At 38.1% G+C, this 23,628-nt stretch overlaps 1 protein-coding gene and 1 pseudogene across 11 annotated transcripts in view; one reads left to right on the forward strand and one right to left on the reverse strand.

The window, feature by feature from the left end:
* The window catches only part of AK9 (adenylate kinase 9), a 120,191-nt gene that overhangs the window by 49,179 nt on the left and 47,384 nt on the right, over positions 1 to 23,628 (forward strand). For 7 of the 11 annotated variants that reach the window (XM_032338832.1, XM_032338830.1, XM_032338836.1 and 4 more), the window contains 7 exons: positions 898 to 1,054; positions 2,450 to 2,564; positions 4,268 to 4,341; positions 7,490 to 7,648; positions 17,461 to 17,550; positions 18,229 to 18,432; positions 18,795 to 18,916. In XM_032338832.1, coding sequence (XP_032194723.1) covers positions 898 to 1,054; positions 2,450 to 2,564; positions 4,268 to 4,341; positions 7,490 to 7,648; positions 17,461 to 17,550; positions 18,229 to 18,432; positions 18,795 to 18,916 — 921 coding nt within the window. Of the gene's footprint in view, positions 1 to 897; positions 1,059 to 2,449; positions 2,565 to 4,267; positions 4,342 to 7,489; positions 7,701 to 17,460; positions 17,551 to 18,228; positions 18,433 to 18,794; positions 18,917 to 23,628 lie in introns of those variants that run through there. The other 4 variants (XM_032338833.1, XM_032338835.1, XM_032338839.1 and 1 more) reach the window with 4 other exon arrangements.
* LOC116588128 lies at positions 1,641 to 2,149 on the reverse strand (annotated as a pseudogene).

A 23,628-nucleotide genomic window follows, 5' to 3' on the forward strand; every position in this document is an offset into this window, starting at 1 on the left:
AATTTCCATATTTGCCCGGAAGCCCTCGCTACTGCACTGCCTGAGGGGGGATGGGAACAGAGTTTAGCAGAACTCCCTAAGCACCTGCAAGGTCTGTTTTTACCCGATTCCTTCCTATTGTTTGGAAAGCAAAGGGGAGGTGAATAGTCTTGTCACTAAAACAGGCAAGCTGGACTGGGCCCTTGCTACTCAAAGAGTGCTCCACGGACCACTGCCACCTCAGAACATGTTCCAAATGCATACTCCTGGGCCCAAGACCTCCTAAATCAGGATCTGAATTCTATTCAGAATAACAGATAACAAAAATATACTGTTCAATTATTTAATAAAGTCTTTTGCTTCCCATTCTTCATTTTTAAAACTTAGATAGCTTTATTGCTTTAAAATTAAGTGTCTTTTTTACAACTGTATCTCCCTGAGATATCTTCCTCGTATCTCCCTGATACGAGGAAGTAGAGATGCAACATGGGAGGCTTGGGGGGTGGGAAAAGAATAAATGAAACAAGATGGGATCGGGAGGGAGACAAACCATAAGTGACTCTTAATCTCACAAAACAAACTGAGGGTTGCTGGGGGGAGGAGGAGAGGGAGAGGGAGGTGGGATTATGGACATTGGGGAGGGTATGTGCTTTGGTGAGTGCTGTGAAGTATGTAAACGTGGCGATTCACAGACCTGTACCCCTGGGGATAAAAAATACATTATATGTTTATAAAAAAAATAAAAATTTTAAAATTAAAATTAAGTGTCTTTTTAAAAATTAAGTGACTCTTTTTTTTTTCTTTTGAGTCCAAAGAATTCAAAAGATAATTGGTTAGGGTCTGCAAAAACAATATATCAAAGTAGTATCCTTGACTTCTCTGGCTATGATGGTAATATCAGTGTGTCATTTTTCACAGGTAGCTGAAGAAAACATGAATAGGTTTTCTGGTGCCCCGAAGTTTGGAGGATGGATACTGGACAACTGCCCTGTTATAAAAGAACTATGGATAGCCTTAGTCGAGAAAGGAATTATACCTGATTTAGTAATCTGTTTGTCAGATACGGAAAACAATGGTTGGTAAATATTTATCATGTAAATCCGAAAATGAGGTTTTTATTGCTGATAATATGTTTAGTTAAAATACAAAATAGAAAACTCTTCACTCTCCCACGCTACACATACCACACCAGCAATCCCTTCACAGTCTAGAGGTACACAAAATGAGGCAACCACTCACCGTGTAGATGGCCAGGAATGGTGTGCTGGGTCACTGGATATTCCCTCAGGCCCTTATAATTCTTCTTTGGAGCTGGGACTTTAACACCCCATTCTCAGCACTCTAACTTCTAACTGAAAAATATATAAGGCTGAGAGTAAAGACTGTATATAAGTCCTTATATACCTCAAATGGGAAATATTAAATACATCAAGATAGCAAAACTAAGTTTTAATTATTCTGTCACTTTGAAAAAAGCTATAATAATTAAAACAGTATGATGCTGGCATAAAAACAGACACCTAGGCCAATGGAACAAAGTAGAGAGCCTAGAAAATACACCCAGACCTATAGAGTCAAATAATCTTTGACATAGGAGCCAAGAATATTCTGTCATCTTGCCTTTTTTTTTTTTTTTTTTGAGGTCTTTTATTTTCTTTTTATTTATCATGCCATGAATTCATAGGGAATGGGTTCTAGCAGTTTGGGCTCTTTTCCATTGGTTCTCACGAAATGTGCTTCTCTGGGTGGAGCAGGCTGACGTTTCAGCTGAACCCAAGTACCTTTCTCTCTGGCTTCCTTCTTTTTTCTGATCATTTTCCTTTACACGCTTCAGGAAGCTATCTCGGCTCTTTGAATGTTTAATATGCTCAATGCGGACATTAATTCTCTTGGCAAGAATCTTGCCCTTAACTTGTTTGTTTACAACAATACCAACAGCATGCTGAGTAACATTGTAGACTTCCAGTTTTGCCATGGTAACATTTGTGGGACATTCCCTTTTGAACAGTGCCCATTCCCTTGTTGTCCACAATATCACCTTTCTTGTAGATTCGCATGTATGTGGCCAAAGGAACAACTCCATGTTTTCTAAAAGGCCTAGAGAACATGTACCGGGTACCTCTCCTCTTTCCCTTTGTGTTGATCATTTTGGCAAATTACTGGAAGATGGCAGTTCTCGTCATTTTGCCTTTTAAGGAAATATATTTCAAAAGAAAGTTTCCAGGGGGAAAATATGATACATCACCTCTTTTCATGCTTTAGTTATTTTTACCATGCTGATGTTCACATTTTAGAAAGGATTTCAGATAGTCTCGATATTTTAAAGAACCTGGACTCTATTTAATAAATGCTTAAAGGGAAATATATTTGGATATAGGCAGGAACAATATTTTGTCATTAATTACCAAAGTTTCTCACTATATTTTATAGAGCTTCAAAATTAATGTTATTCTCTTTATCTGTATTTCAGGGAAATATTTACTTAATAGACTGTATTTAGAGAATAAGACTGAAGTTGACTCTAAGATTTTAGAAAGATTACTAAATGATCTACAAAAGAAAAAAAAAGAGGAAGAAGCAGCAAGGTAAAACATGACCGGCATTATAAAACAAGTCAATGAATCTTTTATAGCTATTAAATATCTACTTACAAGTTACATTTATGAAATGTCTTTAATATCAAAACAGTGGTCTACAAAGTAGATCCAATTCTAATTAAGTCTAAGAAAAAGAGTGGGTTTACAAATATTTTCAGTGTCTGAAGTACTGAGTTGTGGATATTTTCATGGCCCAACATCAAACTATTCTAGAACAAATGTCTACTCACACAAGACACTGTAAAAAAAAAAAAAGAAAAACGAGCACAGGTAAGATTTTTCTTTTTTACCATATTTATCTGTGACTTTAATAATTTTGCTGACCAGTAACCACAAATTGAAGAAATAATACAATAGTAAGGAAATGAAAGAGACGCCTGGGTGGCTTAGTCGGTTAAGCTTCCATTTTGGCTCAGGTCATGATCTCAGGGCTGTGAGAGCCCACTCCATCCCACCCCAACCCCATACCCCAGTGATCAAGTCCACCTTGGCTCTGCGCTCAGCAGGACGTCTCTGAAATTCTCTTACAGGCTTTCCCTCTGACCCTGCCCCTCCTCACAGTCTGTCTCTCTAAAATAAAATCTTAAAAGAAAAGAAAGAAGGGCTTTATTATTGTTTTCCTGACAAGTGTAGTAATGCCTTTTGAGGAGGATAGAAATAACTAGATTTTCACAGGATGGGGAAAGGATGCTAAGAACACTGAATATGGAGAATGACAGACCTATAAAATAGTCAGGAAAACCGCCCCAGAGTGGGCAGCTGATACGAATGGGCTCTGCTTAATTCATCCCCTGTTGGTGAATACTGGATACAGTTTTTTTATATTATTTTTAAAAGCAGCAATCAACATTCTTATACATGTTTCTTTGTGCAGTAGTATGCCGATTCCTGAGAGCTAAATTCCTAGATATAGAATTTCTAGGTTAAAGGTATACACATTTTAATTTTTAATAAATATTACTTTTCTCCATCACTTTACTAGCTTTCCTTATACCTGTCTGTCTTCACCATTAAGTCAGGCTTAGTGCTGCAACCCTAATGAAAAACAGATTCCTTCTAGACAATTAAGTTTTCATATCTCATGTCTTTTCAAATTTCATTATTACTGTGTTGAAAAGATTACAAAGATAATTATCTATTTATTCACTATAGAAAAAATTTTAATGTAAAAAATAATAAGTAAAAGTAAAAACTCTCATAATGCCAGCATCCAAAGATAATTACTATTAACAGTTTATACTTCTGGGCTCTTAATCATTATTTATATAAACTTCAAATACAAAATTAAAATTGTATTATACATAGCCTTGTATTACACTTTTTTGTCACTTAACTTTTTTTTTCTGAACATTTCTGACTTATTCAGAAGAGAATATGGTACAATTTCTCCCATTTACCTTTTTAGCTTAGACAATCTTTAATGAATTTTAACAGATTTCTTAATTAATAGCCAAAATTTTTTAAAGTATAACATTGCAACTTTTCTTAACTAAAAAGGGAAAAACACAAAACCCTGAAATTAAGTGGCTTTAATATGAGCAAATTAAACATTTACATTGTAAAGTTAAAGAGTATAATGAACATTATGCAAAATTTACTCAATTTTTAACCACTATAAACCTTAAACCCTAGAATATTGTAAAATATCTGAATTTCCAAAGATGATTAAATTTTGGACATTTTCATTTCAGAAAAGCCACTGAAGAAGCATTCAGAATAGAAGCAGACCAAAGGCTTTTGGAAGATATGAGCGAGAAATCAAAAGGCAAACACAGATTTACATCATTAATAATGCGTCATTTAATTTTGTACCATTACTGCAGGCAACTGCAGTATTCCAAGGGAATTACAGAGAGCATGACCATATTTCCCAGTTTGCTAATGAGAGTCTAGGTCTATGCTATGCCTATGGTACAGAAATATTTATTTGCCCCACTTTCATGCTCAGTGTTCCAATTTGGAAAATAAATTGTGTGGTCACTAGAGTAATGGAGTCATAGGAAAAGAGCTCTGACACAGATACCTACGTGTGCTCCCACTTGGGATCCACAATAGACAGCTTATGCCACGTGTCTTAAAATGGCTTCCCTTGTCACATAGGACACGTGAGTGCTAGAATTACTTCTAGTATAAGGATCCTGCAGGAATTGAGAAAACAGCATCTCCTGCTATACCTATTGTCTTTGAACTTAAACTTTCATCTGTTATAAAAGAACTTACTCCAGCAGTTTCTTTTAAGACCAAAGTTCTTAACCTGGAGTTCATGGATAAAATACAGAGAGGTCTGTGAACTTGAATGGGAAAATAGTTACAACTTTATTTTCCCTAACCTTAACCTGGAATTTAGTATTTCCTTCACTTAATAATTAATATAGGCAACGAACCATAATAATATTAGTAGTATCTTGATTTTCTTCCCAATAGAAACTAAGATATTTTCATATCACGTTACAGTTTCATATATCCTGTGTATGCTTAATCACGATTCCCAAAATGATGGTGATTAGACCAGCTGCTAGTTCTTGTTATGTAATGCATTAGTAAAGATGCACAAATTTCCTACAGCACAAAATTTATTTTGATATCTTCATAACTGTGTTTCAATATAATTGGTTTCTTATGTATTGTGTTTTATGGGATTGAAAGCATTATTCTAAGGAGTGTCCTTAAGTTTCACCATACTGCCAAAGGGGTCTATCCACTCAAAAAAGTGAAAAGTATTTCAGTTTTCCTTTGTTGACAACAAGCCACCCCAAAACTGTAAAACAACTAGGTTTTTATTCTGTACACGTTTCTGTGGGTCGGGACTTAATACAGGGCTTATCTCTGCTCCCTGAGTTCAGTTCAGGCTTTGAGTGGCCAGCTGGGAAGTCAGTCCTCCAGCCCCAAGCAAACCTTCAGGGACTGCAACCCTGACTGACATCTTCATTTGACTTCAGGAGAGACCCAGAGCCAGAAGCACCAATTAAGCTACTCCCAAATTCCTGACCCCAGAAACTGCAAGGATGATATGTGGTTACCGTTGCTTTAATCACTAAATTTTGGAGTAATTTATTATGAAGCAATAGATACTTAGTAAAAATCACAGGCAGTGTGAGCATCTTAGAACACTTTTCAGGCTATCTGTGACTTTTCTGGTATACAGATTATCCATTAGAATTCTAGAAGAATATTAGAACTTTTTACACCTTTCTGCATCATTATAGAAACTCTGTTTATTTGTATGTTACATAAAGTACCTAATATGAATAAAAATCAAAAATAAATAATTTACATGTACGCATATTGAAAGTATTTTTTTTTTTTACTATGAGAGATACATTGTGAGTTTTTGCTGTACAGCACATAACTTCATTCCAAACCCTAGTAGGATTCAGCAAATGTTACTACTTCCTTGTGTGTCTCACCATCATTCCTCTATATGACAGAAGAGAGTCACCCCAGTGTAAGACACATACTTAGAAGCTACATGTACTGTAGTCCTGGTGTAGACCCAGAACACTTTTCTTTTTTTTAGGTATGTTTTGCCTTTCTTCTTCTTTTTTTTTTTTTTCTTTTTTAAGAATCTTTCATTATTATAGGGGTGGCCTGGGGGGCTCAGTCTTTAAGTGGCTGCCTTCCACTCTGGTCATGATCCCAGGGTCCTGGGATCAAGCCCTGCATCTGGACCCCCTGCTCAGTGGGGAGGCTGCTTCCCCCCTCCCTCTACCCCTCCACCCCTACCCTCCTACCCCAACCCCCGTGGTGTGTGTGTGTGTCTCTCTCTTTCTCTTAAATAAATAAATAATAATAATTCTTTTTTTTTTTAAGATTTTTATTTATTTTATTTGACAGAGAAAGACACAGCAAGAGAGGGAACACAAACAGGGGGAGTGGGAGATCAGGACCTGGGATCAGGACCTGAGGGCTTAACAGACTGCCCCCCCCCCAGGCATGCCAAGAACACGAAGTTGCTTTGCTCTGGGTGTTTTAATCATGCAAATTCAGATCAAAATTCGGATGCCAAAGACTATCATACCCGATAGCCTTGGAAGGTACTCACTGGGGGCAGAAATTTCCACAGGAGTCCAGAAAACAAGCTCATTTGTTTTGTTTTGTTTTGCTTTGTTTTCCATATCATCTGCATAGAAATATCTTGTTTTTCAATTTCATGAATATATTAAAAGGAATAGCAGAGATAGGTTTTTTCACCATTCACCCCATCTTCTTCCCGAAAGACTTCCATGCAACTACATAAAGCTTGGTATTGCGTTTTTAAAATTTACATTTGCCATACTGATCAATGTGTTCCATTATTTGTAATTAGGTATAAGAAAATCCATCATTATACATTAAATTTAGCCTCACACTGCCAAATGGAAATACAATGCAAGCCGCATACATAACTGTAAATTTTCTAGTAGCTGCCTAAAAAGCAAAAAGAAACAGGTGAAATTAATTATATTTATTTAATATACTATATCCAGCATATTATTTTAACAATCAGTACAAAAAATACTGAATATATTTCACGTTTGGTTTTTCTAAGTCTTTGAAATCCATTGTGTTTTCATACTTTCAGCACATCTCAATTTGGATTAGCTTCATTTCAACGGCTCCATATCAGACCGTGTTGTTCTATCCATATTCTTACTGAATGGACTTTGGGGCTGTTTCCAGTTTCTGTTAAAACCCTTAGGCTGCTACTCCCATAGGGCTCTGAGCACATGTACTGCACACTGTGGCTACATTTGGATAGATGAAATAGGCAGACAAAGTATCTGTCTGTCCCATCAAACCCCGTGCTCCAGGAGGGCAGGGGCCATTCCTTATTCTTTGTTTTGGTCTCAGCACTGATCAGAATATCTAGCACCCAGTGAAATATATATTGACCTAAACCAAGTAATAATTTATTTCTCCTCATTTTTTTCTAGAAGTAGAAGAGGCTGAACTGGAGGCTGACGAGGTGATTGAAATTGAGGAGCCCTACCTTCAGGAAGGTTCTGAGGCCTTGGAGATAGCCGAGGACACCAAGGGATCCTTACCTGAGGAGTCTGAAGCACCTGAGGTCCCTGAAACAGAACCTGAATCAGGTTAGACTCTGTTGAGGGCCACCGTGTCCCTCCTCCCGCTCCCGTCTATTGGGTGTGTCTGTGTGTGCACACGTGTGTGTATTTGTCTTTTCTATATTAACAAAATGGCAGCAGGTGAAGAATGGTGACAGGAGCTCCCAGAGAGCAGCCATTTAGTTCAAATCAGTTGGTTTGTAGTGTGGTAGGAAAGCCAGATCTCCGCCCTGGTACTGGCACTCAGGACCAGGGCCAGCCATGTAATCTGTGAGTCACCTGGTTCCAAAAGCAAGGAAAAGTTCTTTTAAACATACTAAAATATAAAGCGTTTTCTTTTCTTCCATGGCCTCTCTCTCAGTTTGTCATGGTGCTTTTTATCTGCTAATTAATCTTGTTCTAAGTAGACAAAAATTTTAAATTTTATTCACTGGCATGAATTTTACTGTTTGTCTTTATGCTATACAATGCTATTTTGAAATGCAAATATAAAAGCATTTAACTCATATGTGGAATCACCATAATTACACAATTTGTATTTTGCGGCTTAGACATACATTGCCTTTCATTCTTTTTGGGGGGGGTGGGGGGGAGTGCAGGAACAGTGGAGGGAGGGGCAGAGGGAGGAGAGAGAATCTTAAGCAGGCTCCATGCTTAGCTCTTAAGCAGACCCCAACACCCAGACTCCCCTTACATGCATTTCATTGTACATTCAGCTTCATGCACAAAACTAGCTGAGCTTTTAACTTCACTTCTTAATATGCACATAGGTTCTAGCGCACTCTCTAACTTTAACTTCCTAATGGTTAAGGAAAGACCGCAAGATAGGGAACTCTGGATTGCCCTATCTTTTCTTTTCCTTCTGTGTCATCCTTTTCAGCCTAAGTGTTTAGCTAATACAGGAAAGTAACATGAGTAAGAAAGGTTCCTTGGTTATTCATGTCTCTGAGTGTTATCACCTTCTTTTAGCATCTGGAGCAAATTCTAGTTTGAAGGAAAAGTGTGATATCTCAGGGCCGCCATCATCCTCCCCTGCCCCCACCAGTGGGTCACACTCCCTCATATGTGGTCCCCTCGAATTCTAGGGTAATGACAGGGCATCAGGAATGTTCATGAGAACGTGAGGGCAAGGGATAGCAAACACATACTGTGCCTATCTCTGCTCACATGCCCTCTCTTTTGTCCCATTGGAGCCTCTCTGGCTTTTGCTTACAGAACAGTTCAAAGGTAAAATTACTAAAAATTAAAATGACAGGGAAGAGCATTAGTCTAAGTGTGAGACCATTCTAAGCAAAAGACCTTGTGCAAGTGCACAAGTCCCACACTCATTAAGCCAGCCCTACTGCAGGGGTCCAGTTCGGTGGACTAGTACAGGGCAAGAAGTAGTCTGTGGGCAATGAAAGTCACTCTCAGGACCAGAGAGGATCTTAAAGCAGCAAGATGGGAGACCCCACTGTGGTGGCAATGAGGCATAAAAATACTTTCAAGCATGATTACTACTAGATTAGAAACTAATCCTACAAACTAGAGGTCTTCAGATACCTGCAGCTAGATGCCAGTCTAGAGCAGTTAAGGGCTGGGAACCTGCTGTTAGCTGTACAAGGACCAGAACTTGTAACCAAAACTTGTAATTACAGTGAGAAATCTCAAGTTCAACACACATCATTTTTACTACAAGATTAGCCTTAGCTTTATGGGACAATAAGTATAAAAATCAGATACCTTGTGCCAGACAGAGGAGTTAGCAGGATGAAATACACAATTGCCTTTTAGAAATCCCTCAACTCTGTTGACTTGAACTCCTACCTAGAAACTTCATTGTTTTTTTGTTTCTTTGTTGTTGTTGTTTTTTAATTTAAAATCAATTAATTAGCATGTAGTATATTATTAGTTTCAGAGGTACAGTTTAGTGATTCATAAGTTGTGTATCACACCCAGTGCTCGTTACATCACGTGCTCTCCTTAATATCCATCATCCGGTTACCCCATCCCCGACCTCCTCACCTCCAGCAACCCTCAATTTGTTTCCTATAGTTAAGAGTCTCTCTTTTTTTTTTTTTAAGATTTTATTTACTTAATTGACAGCAAGAGACCCAGCAAGTGAAAGAACAGAAGCAGGAGGAGTGGAAGAGGTAGAAGCAGGCCTCCCGCTGAGCAGGGAGCCCCATACAGGGCCCTGGGATCATGACCTGAGCCAAAGGCAGATGCTAGTTTAGAGTCTCTTATGGTTTATCTCTCCCTCTCATTTTATCTTATTTTATTTTTCCCTCCCTTCTCCTATGTTCATCTGTTTTGTTTCTTAAATTCCACATATAAAAGAGATCATATGATATTTGTCTTTTTCTGGTTGACTGATTTCACTTAGCATAATACCCTCTAGCTCCACCCATGTTGTTGTAAATAGTAAGATTTCATTCTTTTTAATAGCTAAGTCATATTCTATTGTATATACATATACCACATTTTCTTTATCCATTCATCTGTCTAGGCCATCTGGGCTCCGTCCATAGTTTGGCTATTGTGGACATTGCTGCTATAAACATTGGGGTGGGGGTGCCCTTTCAAATCACTGTGTTTGCATCCTTTGGATAAATACCTAGTAGAGAAATCGCTGGGTTGTAGGGTAGCTCTTTTTTTAACTTTTTGAGGAACCTCCATGCTGTCTTCCAGAGTGGCTGCCAAGCTTGCATTCCCACCAACCAGGTAAGAGGGTTCCCCTTTCTCCTCATCCTCACCATCCCCAATACCTATTTGTTCCTGACTTATTAATTTTAGCCATTCTGACTGGTGTGACCAGAAACTTCATTGTTTTTTTTCAATACCTAATCAATTTGACTGACAACAATTCTTCCACCTATGTTTTATAAGAAGACAGGCCGTAAAATACCAAAAGAAATAAAAGAAACTGACATCCATTAAATATAACACATCAAACACATCCCCATAGTTCTAATATCCACAATATCTCACAATTAGTATTTACAAATGTAACAGGTCTAGGGAACAATTTAGTTTTGTTGCTTTTAATCTGATTATTTCCCCCCAGAGAACCTACTCTGGATCTTTTAAAGCCAGTGTCCTACTCTAGTTAGGGTCAATCCTAGACCAATGCTAGACAGTGTAGACATGACTGGGCTTCTCCAGGGCAGGTTCACTTCTGTAAAATGGTCTGTTTTGGCCACACTGAGCCACATTCTGTTTCACAAAAGGTCTTGCATCTGCTTTAGCCAGTGATTATTTCTTCTATTCAAAGGTCTCTTCTTCCACAAAGTCTTCTCTTCTTTTTTTTTTTAAGATTTTATTTATTTGAGAGAGAGAGAAAGAGAAAGAGCACAAGCATGGGGATTAGTAGAGGGGGAGGGGGAGGCAGGCTCCCCGCTGAGCATGGAGCCCGATGTGGGACTTGATTCCAGGACCCTGGGATCATGCCCTGAGCTGAAGGCAGACACGTAACCATCTGAGCCAACCAGGCACCCAAAGTCTTTTCTTCTAAATTAGTTAAGGGGGCAATTGTTTTTTTTTTTTTTTTTCACTTAAAACTGCCCTGTCCAATCACAAAAAGACAAAGACCCTATGATTCCACTTATATGGAGTACTTAGAGTAGTCAAAATCATAAAATTAGAAAGTAGAATAATAGTTACCAGGAGTTTAGGGGGGTGAGAAGAATAGGGAGTTATTATTTAATGAGTACAGAGTTTCTGTTTTATGAGGTGAAAAGAGTTATGGGCTGAAAAGGGGTGATGGTTACACCACACTGTGGATGTATTGGATACCACTAAACTGTGTACCTAAAATGGCTAAGATGGTAAATTTTACAGTATATGAATTTACCACATGAAAAAAAAAGAAAAAGAAAAAACCATTCTAACATAAATCCATTACTTTTGGAATTTTTAAATTTTATCCAGAGTACCCAATGGTAAGCAAATGATGGCTGCCAAAGAAATGTCCACATCTTAATTTCTAGAACCTGCAGATGTTACCTCATTTGGAAGAAAGGTCTTTGTAGATATGACTAAATATCTTGAGACGGGGGGATCATCCAGGCTTATCCACATGGGCCCAAAATGCTATCACAAGTGTCTGTATACAAGGGAAGTAGAGGCAGCTTAGACCCGCCCTCAGAGACCATGTGAAGATGGAGGCAGGCATTGCCATGATGCAGCCTCAAGCTAAGAAATGACAGTGGCCCAGAGAAGCCCGAACAGGCTAGAAGTGATTCTCATCTGGCATGGCGGAGGGGGCACAGCCCTGCCAACACCTTGATTTCTGACTTCTGGCCTTCATAGTTGTGAGAGAATACATTTCTATTGGTTTTTTTTATTTATTTATTTTTTTAATATTTTATTTACTTATTTGACAGAGAGAGAGACCACAGGTAGGCAGAGGCAGACAGCAGGCTGGAAGTAGGCTCCCCGCTGAGCCGAGAGCCCAGTATGGGGCTTGATCCCAGGACCCTGGGATCATGACCTGAGCCGAAGGCAGAGCACCAACCCACTGAGCCACCCAAGTGCCCCCCCCTTTTTAAAGATTTTATTTATTTGACAGACAGAGATTACAAGTAGGCAGAGAGGCAGGCGGGGGGCGGGGCGCAGAGAGAGAGGGGGAAGCAGGCTGCCTGCTGAGCAGAGAGCCCCATGTGGGACTCGATCCCAGGACCCTGGAATCATGACTTGAGCCAAAGGCAGAAGCTTTAACCCACTGAGCCACCCAAGCACCCCTTTGTCCTGCCCTTTTTTAAGGGTTTTATTTATTTTTTTAAGCCACCAAGTTTGTGGCAATTTTTTTTGGCAGCTCCAGGAAAGTAATATATAGCCAGAAAGGTTTTTTCTGCCTCATGCTAGAGAACACATCTTTTCCTTTGTCATGGGCCACAAGGTAATCATTGCCTCTGTCAGTACTCAGGTAAGCCACCTGAAGCTTCATCTCAAACCTGTTGCCACACTAGCCTTCTTAGAATGGAATGACATATGTATTGCTTAGAATGAGTGCTTTAAAGGTCATTACATCCAGGGACACCTGGGTGGCTCAGTCAGTTAAGCGGCCGCCTTCAGCTCAGGTCATGATTCCAGGGCCCTGGGATCGAGTCCCACATTGAGCCCCCCATCGGGTTCCCTACTCAGCAGGAAGCCTGTTTTTTCCTCTCCCACTCCCCCTGCTTGTGTTTCCTCTCTCGCTGTCTCTCTCTCTGTCAAATAAATAAAGAAAATCTTAAAAAAAAAAAAAAAGGTCATTACATCCAGACGCATTCAGAGGCTAGTTAATCACTTTGATCTTTACCAATTTGTTCTTTATTTACTAGTTAAGTATAGGCAAATTATATGAAACTTGAAAGAAGCTGGGCTTCCAGTAACCATTGGCTCCTATCACAATGTTTTATTCCAAGCACCTCATCATCCTATAATAGAGTCAGCTATTAATAAACATGAAGAAATACATTCCTTTAACAAATATTTATTGAATTCTTTCTAAGTACCAGGCAAAGCAGCAGGCACTGCCATAGCTACTAAAAACTCAGCAATCAATGATCAAGATAGTCAAGATCCCTTTCTTTTTTTTTTTTTTAAGATTTTATTTATTTATTTGACACACAGAGACAGAGAGACAACGAGAGAGGGAACACAAGCAGGGGGAGTGGGAGAAGGAGAAGTAGACTTCCCACTAAGCAGGGAGCCAGATGTGGGGCTCTATTCCAGGACCCTGGGATCATGACCTGAGCCAAAGGCAGACACTTCACCAACTGAGCCACCCGGGTACCCCTCAAGTCCCTTTTCAAAGAGTTGTCATTCAATGGTAAAGAATAAGACTAAACAAATAAATAACTAAAATAATTATGATAGTGTTAAGTGCTATGGATAAAATGTATGAAGACACTAAAGCAGAGCCTGGGATCTAGTAGGTGCTCAATAAATTTTTGTTGAATGAATGAGCAAGCTGGAGGCCAGCGGGGTAATTTGGAAGGAAGAAGCAAGAGTAAACATTATGGCCAAGGAAGAGTGTCATCTGAGAAAATGATATGTAAGGCAAGGCAGAAAGACTGAAAAGGAGTTGTGCCAAGATCTTTCCACTGCGAAGGCTCAGAGGTGGACACAACTCAATGGACAAGGAAGAAATTGAGTGTGACCAGAGCATAGCGAGCAAGAGGAAAGAGGAAGATGAGATTGGACAGTGAGGTGGAGGCCAGAGGTTTAGGGAGTTTGAAGCTTTCTCTAAATGCAGGTAATCCATATGATCTCATTAACCCTTTTTAAACTTCACCTTGGTTGCTATATGACACCTTCCGTCACTTGTTCTGCACCTCAAGTTCTTCATTAACCTGGGTTAGGAATGGTTACCAAACATTACTTTTACAGGGATAGAAACATTTTGTGTAAAGTGCCTAGCAAGGTGTCTGCAAGTCGTTAATGCCTCAGTAACTTCGTAACTGGCTAGCAGTCAGCCTTGTGTAACTTCTAGAAAGGCCAGAGCTCAGGATCCCCACTCCTAGATAAGGCTAAACTAAATCTCAGCATTCTCAAAGTCAATAGTCACATCCCATCCCCTGATAACAGAAAGAAAGGAAACAACGCTTTGGCTTGTACCAATCAGGATAAATTCCTGGAGCTGGAGGTGGGGTCGCCCTCCCTCAGCCAGGAGGGGAAGGGTAAACACTAGAACAAAAGCCGGGCTCTGCCAGGAAGAAGAAGAGTGAGTTACCAACAGGGTCTGCTACAAGACAACAAGTCCCCTTCATTGCTTCCTTGCTGAATTTTCACTAAATTCCACATTGCTCTCCAATGCATTGTTTCAACGAGACTGTTGAGGGATGTGTTAGCTTCCTAGGGTTGCCATTAACAAATTACCACAAACTTAGTGGCTTCAAACAGCAAAAATTTATTCTCTCACAGTTCTGAAGGCTGGAAGTCCAAAATCAAGATATGAATGTAGTCTCTCTGTCTCAGAATATCTTATTGTACTGTACTCACCCGTCTTGGGATGAGAGATGATAAAGCGCCAGCATGGTGAGATGAAGTGAGGTGAGTGATGTACACATGGTGGCGTGACCGTGAGGCTACTGTTGACCTTCTGACAGCTTGTCATCTGCTTCTGGACCGTGGCTGACCAATTTACTGAAACCACAGAAAGCAGAATGTGGGTGAGAGGACTCCTGTATATACAGTAAATGATCCGCATCAAAATCACCAAAGTCTCTGATGGCCAAAAGACACATGAAAAGATGCTCAACATCACTCCTCCTCAGGGAGATACAAATCAAAACCACAATGAGATACCACCTCACACCAGTCAGAGTGACTAAAATCAACAACACAAGAGACAACAAGCGTTGGCTATGATGTGGAGGAAAAGGAACCCTCTTGCCCTTTTGGTGGGAATGCAAACCGATACAGCCACTGTGGAAAACACTATGGAGTTTTTTCAAAAAGTTGAAAATAGGGCGCCTGGGTGGCTTAGTGGGTTAAGCCGCTGCCTTCGGCTCAGGTCATGATCTCAGGGTCCTGGGATTGAGTCCCGCATCGGGCTCTCTGCTTGGCAGGGAGCCTGCTTCCCTCTCTCTCTCTCTCTGCCTGCCTCTCCATCTACTTGTGATTTCTCTCTGTCAAATAAATAAATAAAGTCTTTAAAAAAAAAAAATTTAAATTAAAAAAAAAAAAAAGTTGAAAATAGAACTATGCTAGGATCCAGTAATCACACTACTTGGTATTTACCAAAAAATGCAAAAACACTAATCTGCAAGGATACATGCACCCTTGTGTTTATTGCAGCATTATTTACAATAATCAGGTTATGGAAGCAGCCACGTGTCCACTGATACATGAATGAATAAAGAAGATGTGGTACACACACACACACACACACACACACACACACACACACACACAGGAATATTACTCAGCCATTAAAAAAAAAAGAATGAAATTTTGCCATTTGGATCTAAAGGGTATAATGCTAAACAGAATAAACCAATCAAAGCAAATACCATATGATCTCACACATGTGTGGAATTTAAAAAACAAAACAAAAGAACAAAGGAGAAAAAAAAGAGAGGACAGACTCTTCACTATAGAGAACAAATGGTTACCAGAGGAGAGGTGGGCAGGCAGGTGGGGGAAATAGGTGAAGGGGATAAAGAGCACAATTACCTTGATGAGCACTGAGTAATAGATGGAAGTATCGAATCACCATATTGTTCCCTTGGAATTAATATTACACTGTATGTTAACTACACTAGAATTTAAATTAATATAAATTTTTTAAAAAGAATCACCTAGGGTTTCCTGGGTGGCTCTGGTCATTAAGCTTCTGACTTCAGATCATACAGGTGGAGTAGGGCAACAGGAAGGGTAGGTAGAGTATTTACAAGAACCACACCCAACCCCCCCCAACACATATACGTATCCATATGTGTCTTTCACTTTAATGTTTTGCCTGGTACTCTCCAACATAGACCTGAAGGTCAAGTTAATGTGCAATGACCTAGTTCAAGTGGTGATGTTTAGTAAGTATTCATCTTATCTGTCTCTTCTAGACTGTGGCTGAATCTTCATCATTCTGACTTGCATTCTGTAATTAGAGAAATGAAGACAGTTTAGAATTCTCTGTATATTCTTGATGTTCTTGTCTTTGCCATCATTTATAATGCTTTTCTTTAGATAACTGAGCACCTAACAATCGTACATGTCACCACCAGAGCAGCCCTAGGCTTGTCTTCTTCTACATCCTATTCTCTTGAGTTTTAATTATAGAATTCTGTAGAAAGAGGACCCAGCTACTACTTTAGCTTGGAAGACAGTTTCCAGTGTTACAGTGTTTTATATATATATGTAAATATAATTACATATCATATAATTATATTTTTAAAATATTAGAATATTATTATTATTCTAGATATGTAAATATGATTTAATATAACTATATTGTTATATTTAATTATATTATACATTATTATTCTGAATATGTAAATACAATTAAATATCACATTATTAGAATATTCTAATTCTATTTATCTGAATATTCTAATTAATTAGAATCTATTCTAATTCTGTTATTTAGAATACTCCATTAGAATACTCTAGTAGAATATTATTCTGATATTAGAATAATATAATTAATTATAATTATAATATTATAATAATTGCAATCTATTATAATTAATTATATAACTTAATTATTATGATTGGTATAATGTATTCTATAGAGACATATATATGTATATTTCATATAATATTATACAAATATAAATTTGGTCTACACAAATTTGTGTCTCAGAACTAGAAAAAACTATGGTGAGAAGATAGATAATTAGTTCTTCCTTCCCTGAACCATCTATGCTGAATGTGCATGTGAAGCAAGTCTTACATCATCCAGGAAAACAATGTTTGCTCTCTACCTTCAACAGTGATACTATGGAGATTCTCCTGAGTTTTGCCACACTTACGCCCACAGCTGGGGCTTTGATATATCATTGTCTTTCCTTGCCATTTTATGATATTTAGGAGTATTTAAGAAATTAAAAGAAATATCAGGAACTGCTAGTCTGATAGCATGTGAACAGAAGTTTGAGTGATATTTAACAATAGTTATCTGTCAGACTTATATGTGCCATGTGTCCATTATTATTTTGGTCCATGTCTTTTTATGTGTTGTTACATGTTCTTCATTTTCTGCCCTAAGTTATTAAATATTTAATGCCATACTTTACCTAACAGGAAAACTGTATTTTCACTTAGACATAGTCTATATAATTAAACCATGTTTTGAAATTTTCTTTGTGCCAGAAACTTCATAAAGCAATAATGCTTTAAAATTCAAACACTAACTATCAGATTTCTTTTTTAAGTCATTGAGCCTGCTGAGGATACCACAGTTGGAACAGAAATTTCAAAAGGATCCAAAGATGGCCTGGAAACTAAAGAATTATCTGAAACAGGTTATATTATAAAAATAGTTAGTCTGTGAAAATACTTTTCATATTCTTTTAGTCCAGTCCCTTATTTTAAGCATAGCACCAACTTCCTACCTATTTCTTTCTATGCCGTATGCCAGCTGATATGCAATTAATTTAGCTTATTACATTAAAAATGTATGTAGCAGGTGCCTGGGTAACTCAGTGGGTTAAGCTTCTGCCTTCAGCTCAGGTCATGATCTCAGAGTCCTGGGATCGAGTCCTACATAGGGCTCTCTGCTCAGTGGGGAGCCTGTTTCCTTCTCTCTCTCTTTCTGCCTGCCTCTCTGCCTACTTGTGATCTCTCTCTCTCTCTGTCAAATAAATAAATAAATAAATATTTTAAAAAGGGTTTAGTACTCTTTAGTACTCTTCTTCACCAAATTTTATTTTATATGTTTTACTAATAAAGTTGCCATACAAAATTCTTATTAATTATCCATGATTTTTATCTTTTTAGTAGATAATAATTCATCTAAGCCAATACAAAAAATAAAACATAAATTAAAACATGAATTTATGCATTTATATTATTACCTAGAAAATGAAGTATATTTCTTTCAAATGTTTTTAAAATACTATAAAGTATAAATTATTTTGGCAATATGGCTAAAGATACAATATTTTAAGAATCTTTTTTCTTTCCTCTAACCTTTACCTCAGAAGTTGTACTCCCTGAGTTTCCAGAAGATGCTTATCCTGATGTTCCTGAAATGGAGCCAATTAAAGAGAAGATTAAACATTTCAACTACATATGGAAACAACTGGAAGGAACAATCAAAGAGTCATTCGTTCACATTTTAAACTTGGAGATTGCTGACAAAACTCCAGAGGAACTACTTCAAAAAGTAGTGGAGACTATGGAAAGTAAGAGCTGTAATCTTAGCAGTTATTGTCAAGATATTACTATATCATTAAAAGCATCATGAAAGTTTGAAGACCTTCTTGATGGTTTACGAAGTAAAGCATCCAGTATATTTAGGGTCAAGACTTCAAATATTTAAATCTGTTAATCAGAATAGCATGAGGCCCAAAGAGCACTGGCCAACCCAGCCAGTTGTTGCTTAAAGAATTCGTGAACACCTGTGTGTGTACACCTTTCAACTAAGATCAATCATTATAATCACTCTTCCTAATCTTTGATTACTATAATATGCTAATATCCTTTTATCCTAAAAATATCTTCCCAAAAGTTACTTTTTTATGTATTTATTAATTTTTTTTTACAGGACCCTTCCAGTATGTTGCATGGGAGTTAACTATGGAAGATTATGATGAAGAAACAGAAGACTATCAGGCAGAAGCTGAAGCTGATGAGGAGATAGAAGAGGAAGAGGAGGAGGAAGAAGAGGTATGACTTCTTTATTATTGCTCATTCACATTGGTCACATCATTGAAAGTGCGTATATCCAGAATGGTAACTAGCACTTTGGACCTCAAGAAAACAAGCAGTCTTCCTCAATTTTATAAATAAATTATTTTTTTATTTAAATTTATATAAATTTATATAATAAATTTATATAAATTTATATAAATTTTTTATTTAAATTTATATAAATTTTTCAACACACTTGGCCTCCACCCAACTTCACTTGACACCTGAAATGCCAGGGCTTCTTAGACAACATACTACACCCATGAAAAAAGAAAAGGGAAATCTTTTAAATTTTTTTCCATGGGAACATCTACAAGTATTAGAGACAAAATTTAAGGGAAGTGAGTGTTTCACATAAGATACAGGTGGCAATGGCCTTGGGAGGCCACTTGTGTGATAATAAGGAGAAGTATTTGCAAAAGGAACAGGTCATTTTCAGACCCTACTCTACTCCCTTAGCACCGGAATTTTAAGAACGATTTTCATTTGATACCCACCCAATTAATTATCTATCAGTAATTAAATGAAAACAGATTCTTTTAATTTGGGGCCTTATCGGTTCTTTTGAGCTTCCTAGACCCAGTTCCAACATGGGAGGAGGTTCTCCCCAACACATCAAGCAGTTCCAGAAGATGACACACCAGGGGGTCTGAGAATTCAGCTCAATTCTGATGCCATCCACCTGGAGACAGCATCAGATTCCACAGGTTAAGGGTTCAGTCCTAAAGGACTTCTCCCCCAAACCCCACCTCAGCCCCAGGTTGTTTCCTGTGCTTCTGACCGATGGGCTACAGATTAGGGATTCCAGTAACCTCCTCTTTCAGTTCAATTAATTTGCTAAAATAGAACACAGAATTCAGGAAAACATTTACGTACATTTACCGGTTTATCAAAGGATATAATAAATAATGCTAATTAACAGCCAGATAAAGCCATACATAAGACAAGGTCCTGGATAAAGAGACTTCAGTCTTTGTGGAGCTTGGGGCCTGCTTTGTGGCACATGGAAGCTCTTCTAAAAGAAAAGCTCAAAAAGCTGTCCTCTTAGGTTTTTATGGAGGCTTCATTACACAGTCATGGTTGACTAAGTCGTTGGACATTGGCTGATTCAACTTCCAGCCCCTCTCCCTGACCCCATCTTGGAAGGCTGAGGGTGGGACTGAAATTCACAACCTTCTAATCATCATGCAATAACCTGGAGGAATCTGAAGATAATTATGCTAAGAGAAAGAAGCCAGGCAAAAAAAGAATATATCCTGTATGATCCCATTTATATAAAAATTTAGAAAATTGCAAACTAGTTTAGTGCTAGAAAACAGAGTGGTGGTTGCCTGGGGATGGGGCAGGAAGGAGGCAAATGGTAGCAGGAAGGAGAGATTTTACAAAGAAGTGTGAGCAAACTTTTGGTATTCGGAATATGTTCATTATCTTGGTGGCGGTGAATTCACAAATGAATACTTCTATCAAAAATTATCCAATTTTATACTGTAAATATGTACACTATTTTAATGTCAGTCATACCTGACTCAACCTGTTAAACATGTTAATGGTGGTTATCTCTCAGTGATGGACTTACAGTAATTTTTATTTTTTAAGTGCTTGTCTATATCATCTGATTTTTTAATATTAGAAATGTATCATTTTTACAATAGGAAAAATCAACAACAAACATATTTCCCTTTTGCCAAACAGAAAATACAAAAAGAAACAAGAGTTCCAAGGGCACCTGGGTGGCTCAGTGGGTTAAGGGTCTGCTTTCCGCTCATGATCTCAGGTCCTGGGATCGAGCCCCCACATCAGGCTCTCTGCTCATCAGGGAGCCTGCTCCCCCCCCCCCCCCCGCCGCCTACCTTTCTGCCTACTCACTGTCAAATAAATAAATAAAATCTTTAATGAAAGAAAGAAAGAAAGAAAGAAAGAAAGAAAGATAGTAAGTTAGTTCTAATACTACTCCAGAATTCAGGAATCATAGCAAGATATGTCCAAGTGTTTGTCTTTTCTCATCAAACTTTCCTATACTTGGGGTGCCCTTAAATCTGTATGTGATGCTTTTCTTTATCGGTGAGAAATTAATTCTGGCCTCTTCTCCATCTCTTCCTTTTTTGCTTCCATAATACCTGATACTAATTAGGTCTCTTGGATCTATCCTCCAAATATCTTTATCTTTTCCCTCAAATTCTCCATTTCTTTATTTTTTTGTTCAGATATTTGTAGACATGTCTTCCTTTCAGTCTTCTCATTTTAGACATTCATTGGAGTCCTATTGCTATTGTAACAAATTACCACAAAGTTAGTGGCTTAAAACAACCCAATTATCACACAGTTCTCAAGGTTGGTTCTCTAAAATGAATCTTACAAGGGCTGAAATCAGTATTATCTAAGTTCCTTCTGCAAGAGGAGAAAATTTTCCTGTCATTTCCAGCTCCCGGAGGCCACCTGCATTCTCTGGTGTATGGCTTCTTCCTCCATCTTCAAAGCACATTACTTCAACCTTTGCTCTCCATCATCTCATCTTCTGCCTTTGACCTTCTTGCCTCCCTCTTAAGGGCCCTTTAATTACACTGGGTCCACCTGGATGAGCTTTCCATCTCAACATCCTTAATCACACACACAAGATAACCCACTCACAGGTCCTGGGAATCTTTGAGGGGCCATTATTCTACAAGTGGTCACTCTCTTCTTAGACTCATTTACATATTTTATTGGTGCTTGTAAACTCTTTCTAGTGTTCATTTGAATTTCTATTAATGTCTTCATTATTTTCCTACCATGAGATTGGGTTCTGTCCATCTCTGTTGATCCATTTGATCTGACTGATCATTTAGTTGGCTAGACTCCCTTACATGGGTAGTGGCTTTCTTTTTTCTTTTCTTTTTTTTTCTCAGTGGGGTTCAGGATTATTGCTGGAGTGTTTTAGGTGACAACATTCTCAAGAATTAAAAGAGGCAATGGTCTCTCCCTGTAGGTCAGGAATATGGAGGGAGATAAGGTATATATTCGTTGCTGAGGCCTAAGACAAGTTTGGATAGGATTTCTCATACTTGCCCAGATGCAGCGTTGGGGGGAACTCTTCCCACCCATATAGCTCCTTCTTGATCTTTTGTGGGCCAGAGCATTTCCCTAGTAGTTGCTGATGCTAACATTTTCCAGGAAATCCAGAGATCCCTGCAAAAAAATTCCTCCTAGGACTTGGCATCTTAATAGTCTGTTCTCTCTGATGTTTGTCTCCAAGCGCTCATCTAGCCCATAGTGGTAAATAATGCCATACAGTTTCCTTCCCACAGATGCTGATGGATTCCAGCTGCCTGCCCCAGCAGTTAAGACTAAGAAAGTGGAGAGAGAGGAAGGGGGTATCTTCAGATGACCATTTTCCCTGAGTCCCTTGTTCTAAGATACCTCCACCCTCACCCCATCGCCTCTACACACATACCCCACATTCTGTTTCTAAAATTTATTTAGGGATGATTATAAATCTACCTATTATAAGGAAAAACTGGAGTCAAAAGCCAACAAAAACCATTAAGCAACTGAAAAAACAAAAGGACTCAAATAGATTGAGATATAAAAAGCAAATACTAATAAAAAGGACTCAAATAGATTGAGATATAAAAAGCAAATACTAATAAAAAAAAGAAACAGGGGTGCCTGGGTGGCTCAGTGGGTTAAAGCCTCTGCCTTCGGCTCGGGTCGTGGTCTCAGAGTCCTGGGAACGAGCCCCACGTGGGGCTCTCTGCTCAGCAGGGAGCCTGCTTCCTCCTCTCTCTCTCTGCCTGCCTCTCTGCCTACCTGTGATCTCTCTCTGTCAAATAAATAAATAAAATCTTTAAAAAAAAAAAAAGAAGAAGAAGAAGAAACAGCGTTCTATCAGTGAAAGTGTAATTCAAGGAAAAGTGAATTAAAACAACAAAAAAGATACTTTACACTGTTAAAGATAAGCAAAACAGGGCACTAAAGTGATAAGGACAGGTTTTTGTTAATAGGGAAGAGTCCAGTATGAACTGAAGTCTGATTTGGACAGAGGTAAGTGGAAGTTTTAGAGGAAAAATTGTTTAGGGAGCAGAAAAGGAGATTCAGGGAAGTGAAAACTTACAAGTGTCCATTTATAGGTGAATGGAAAAGGAGTGGTACACACACACACACACACACATACACACACGAATATTATTCAGCCATAAAAAAGAATGAATTCTTGCCATTTGCAAAGACACGGATGGAGCTACAGGATATAATGCTAAGTGAAGTAAGTCAGCCACAGCAAGAAAATGCCATATGATTTCATTCATTTGTGGAACTTAAGAAACAAATGAACAATGACCAAAAGAAAGATGAACAAAGAAAACAGACTTAAATACAGAGAACAAACTGGTGGGTGGGAGTATGGAAGAAATAACTGAAGGAGATTAAGAGGGATGAGCACTGAGAAACAGAAAATTGTTGAATCATTATATTGTATACTTGAAACTAATATCACACTGTATGTTAATTATACTAGAATTTAAATAAATAAATAATACATACATACATATATACATACATTGTTTAAAAAATGCTTTAAGTAAAAAAATAAAATAAAACTCCCATGAAAAAAAATTATACTGACTTTCACAAAGGTCAGAACTTATACTTTCAGTATTGTTTGAGAGCATATATTTTTACTGTGAATTCCAAAATGCTTTTAAATAAAGTTG

The sequence above is a fragment of the Mustela erminea genome, chromosome 4 (assembly GCF_009829155.1).
Source record: "Mustela erminea isolate mMusErm1 chromosome 4, mMusErm1.Pri, whole genome shotgun sequence".
In the NCBI taxonomy this organism is placed as follows: Eukaryota; Metazoa; Chordata; class Mammalia; order Carnivora; family Mustelidae; genus Mustela; species Mustela erminea.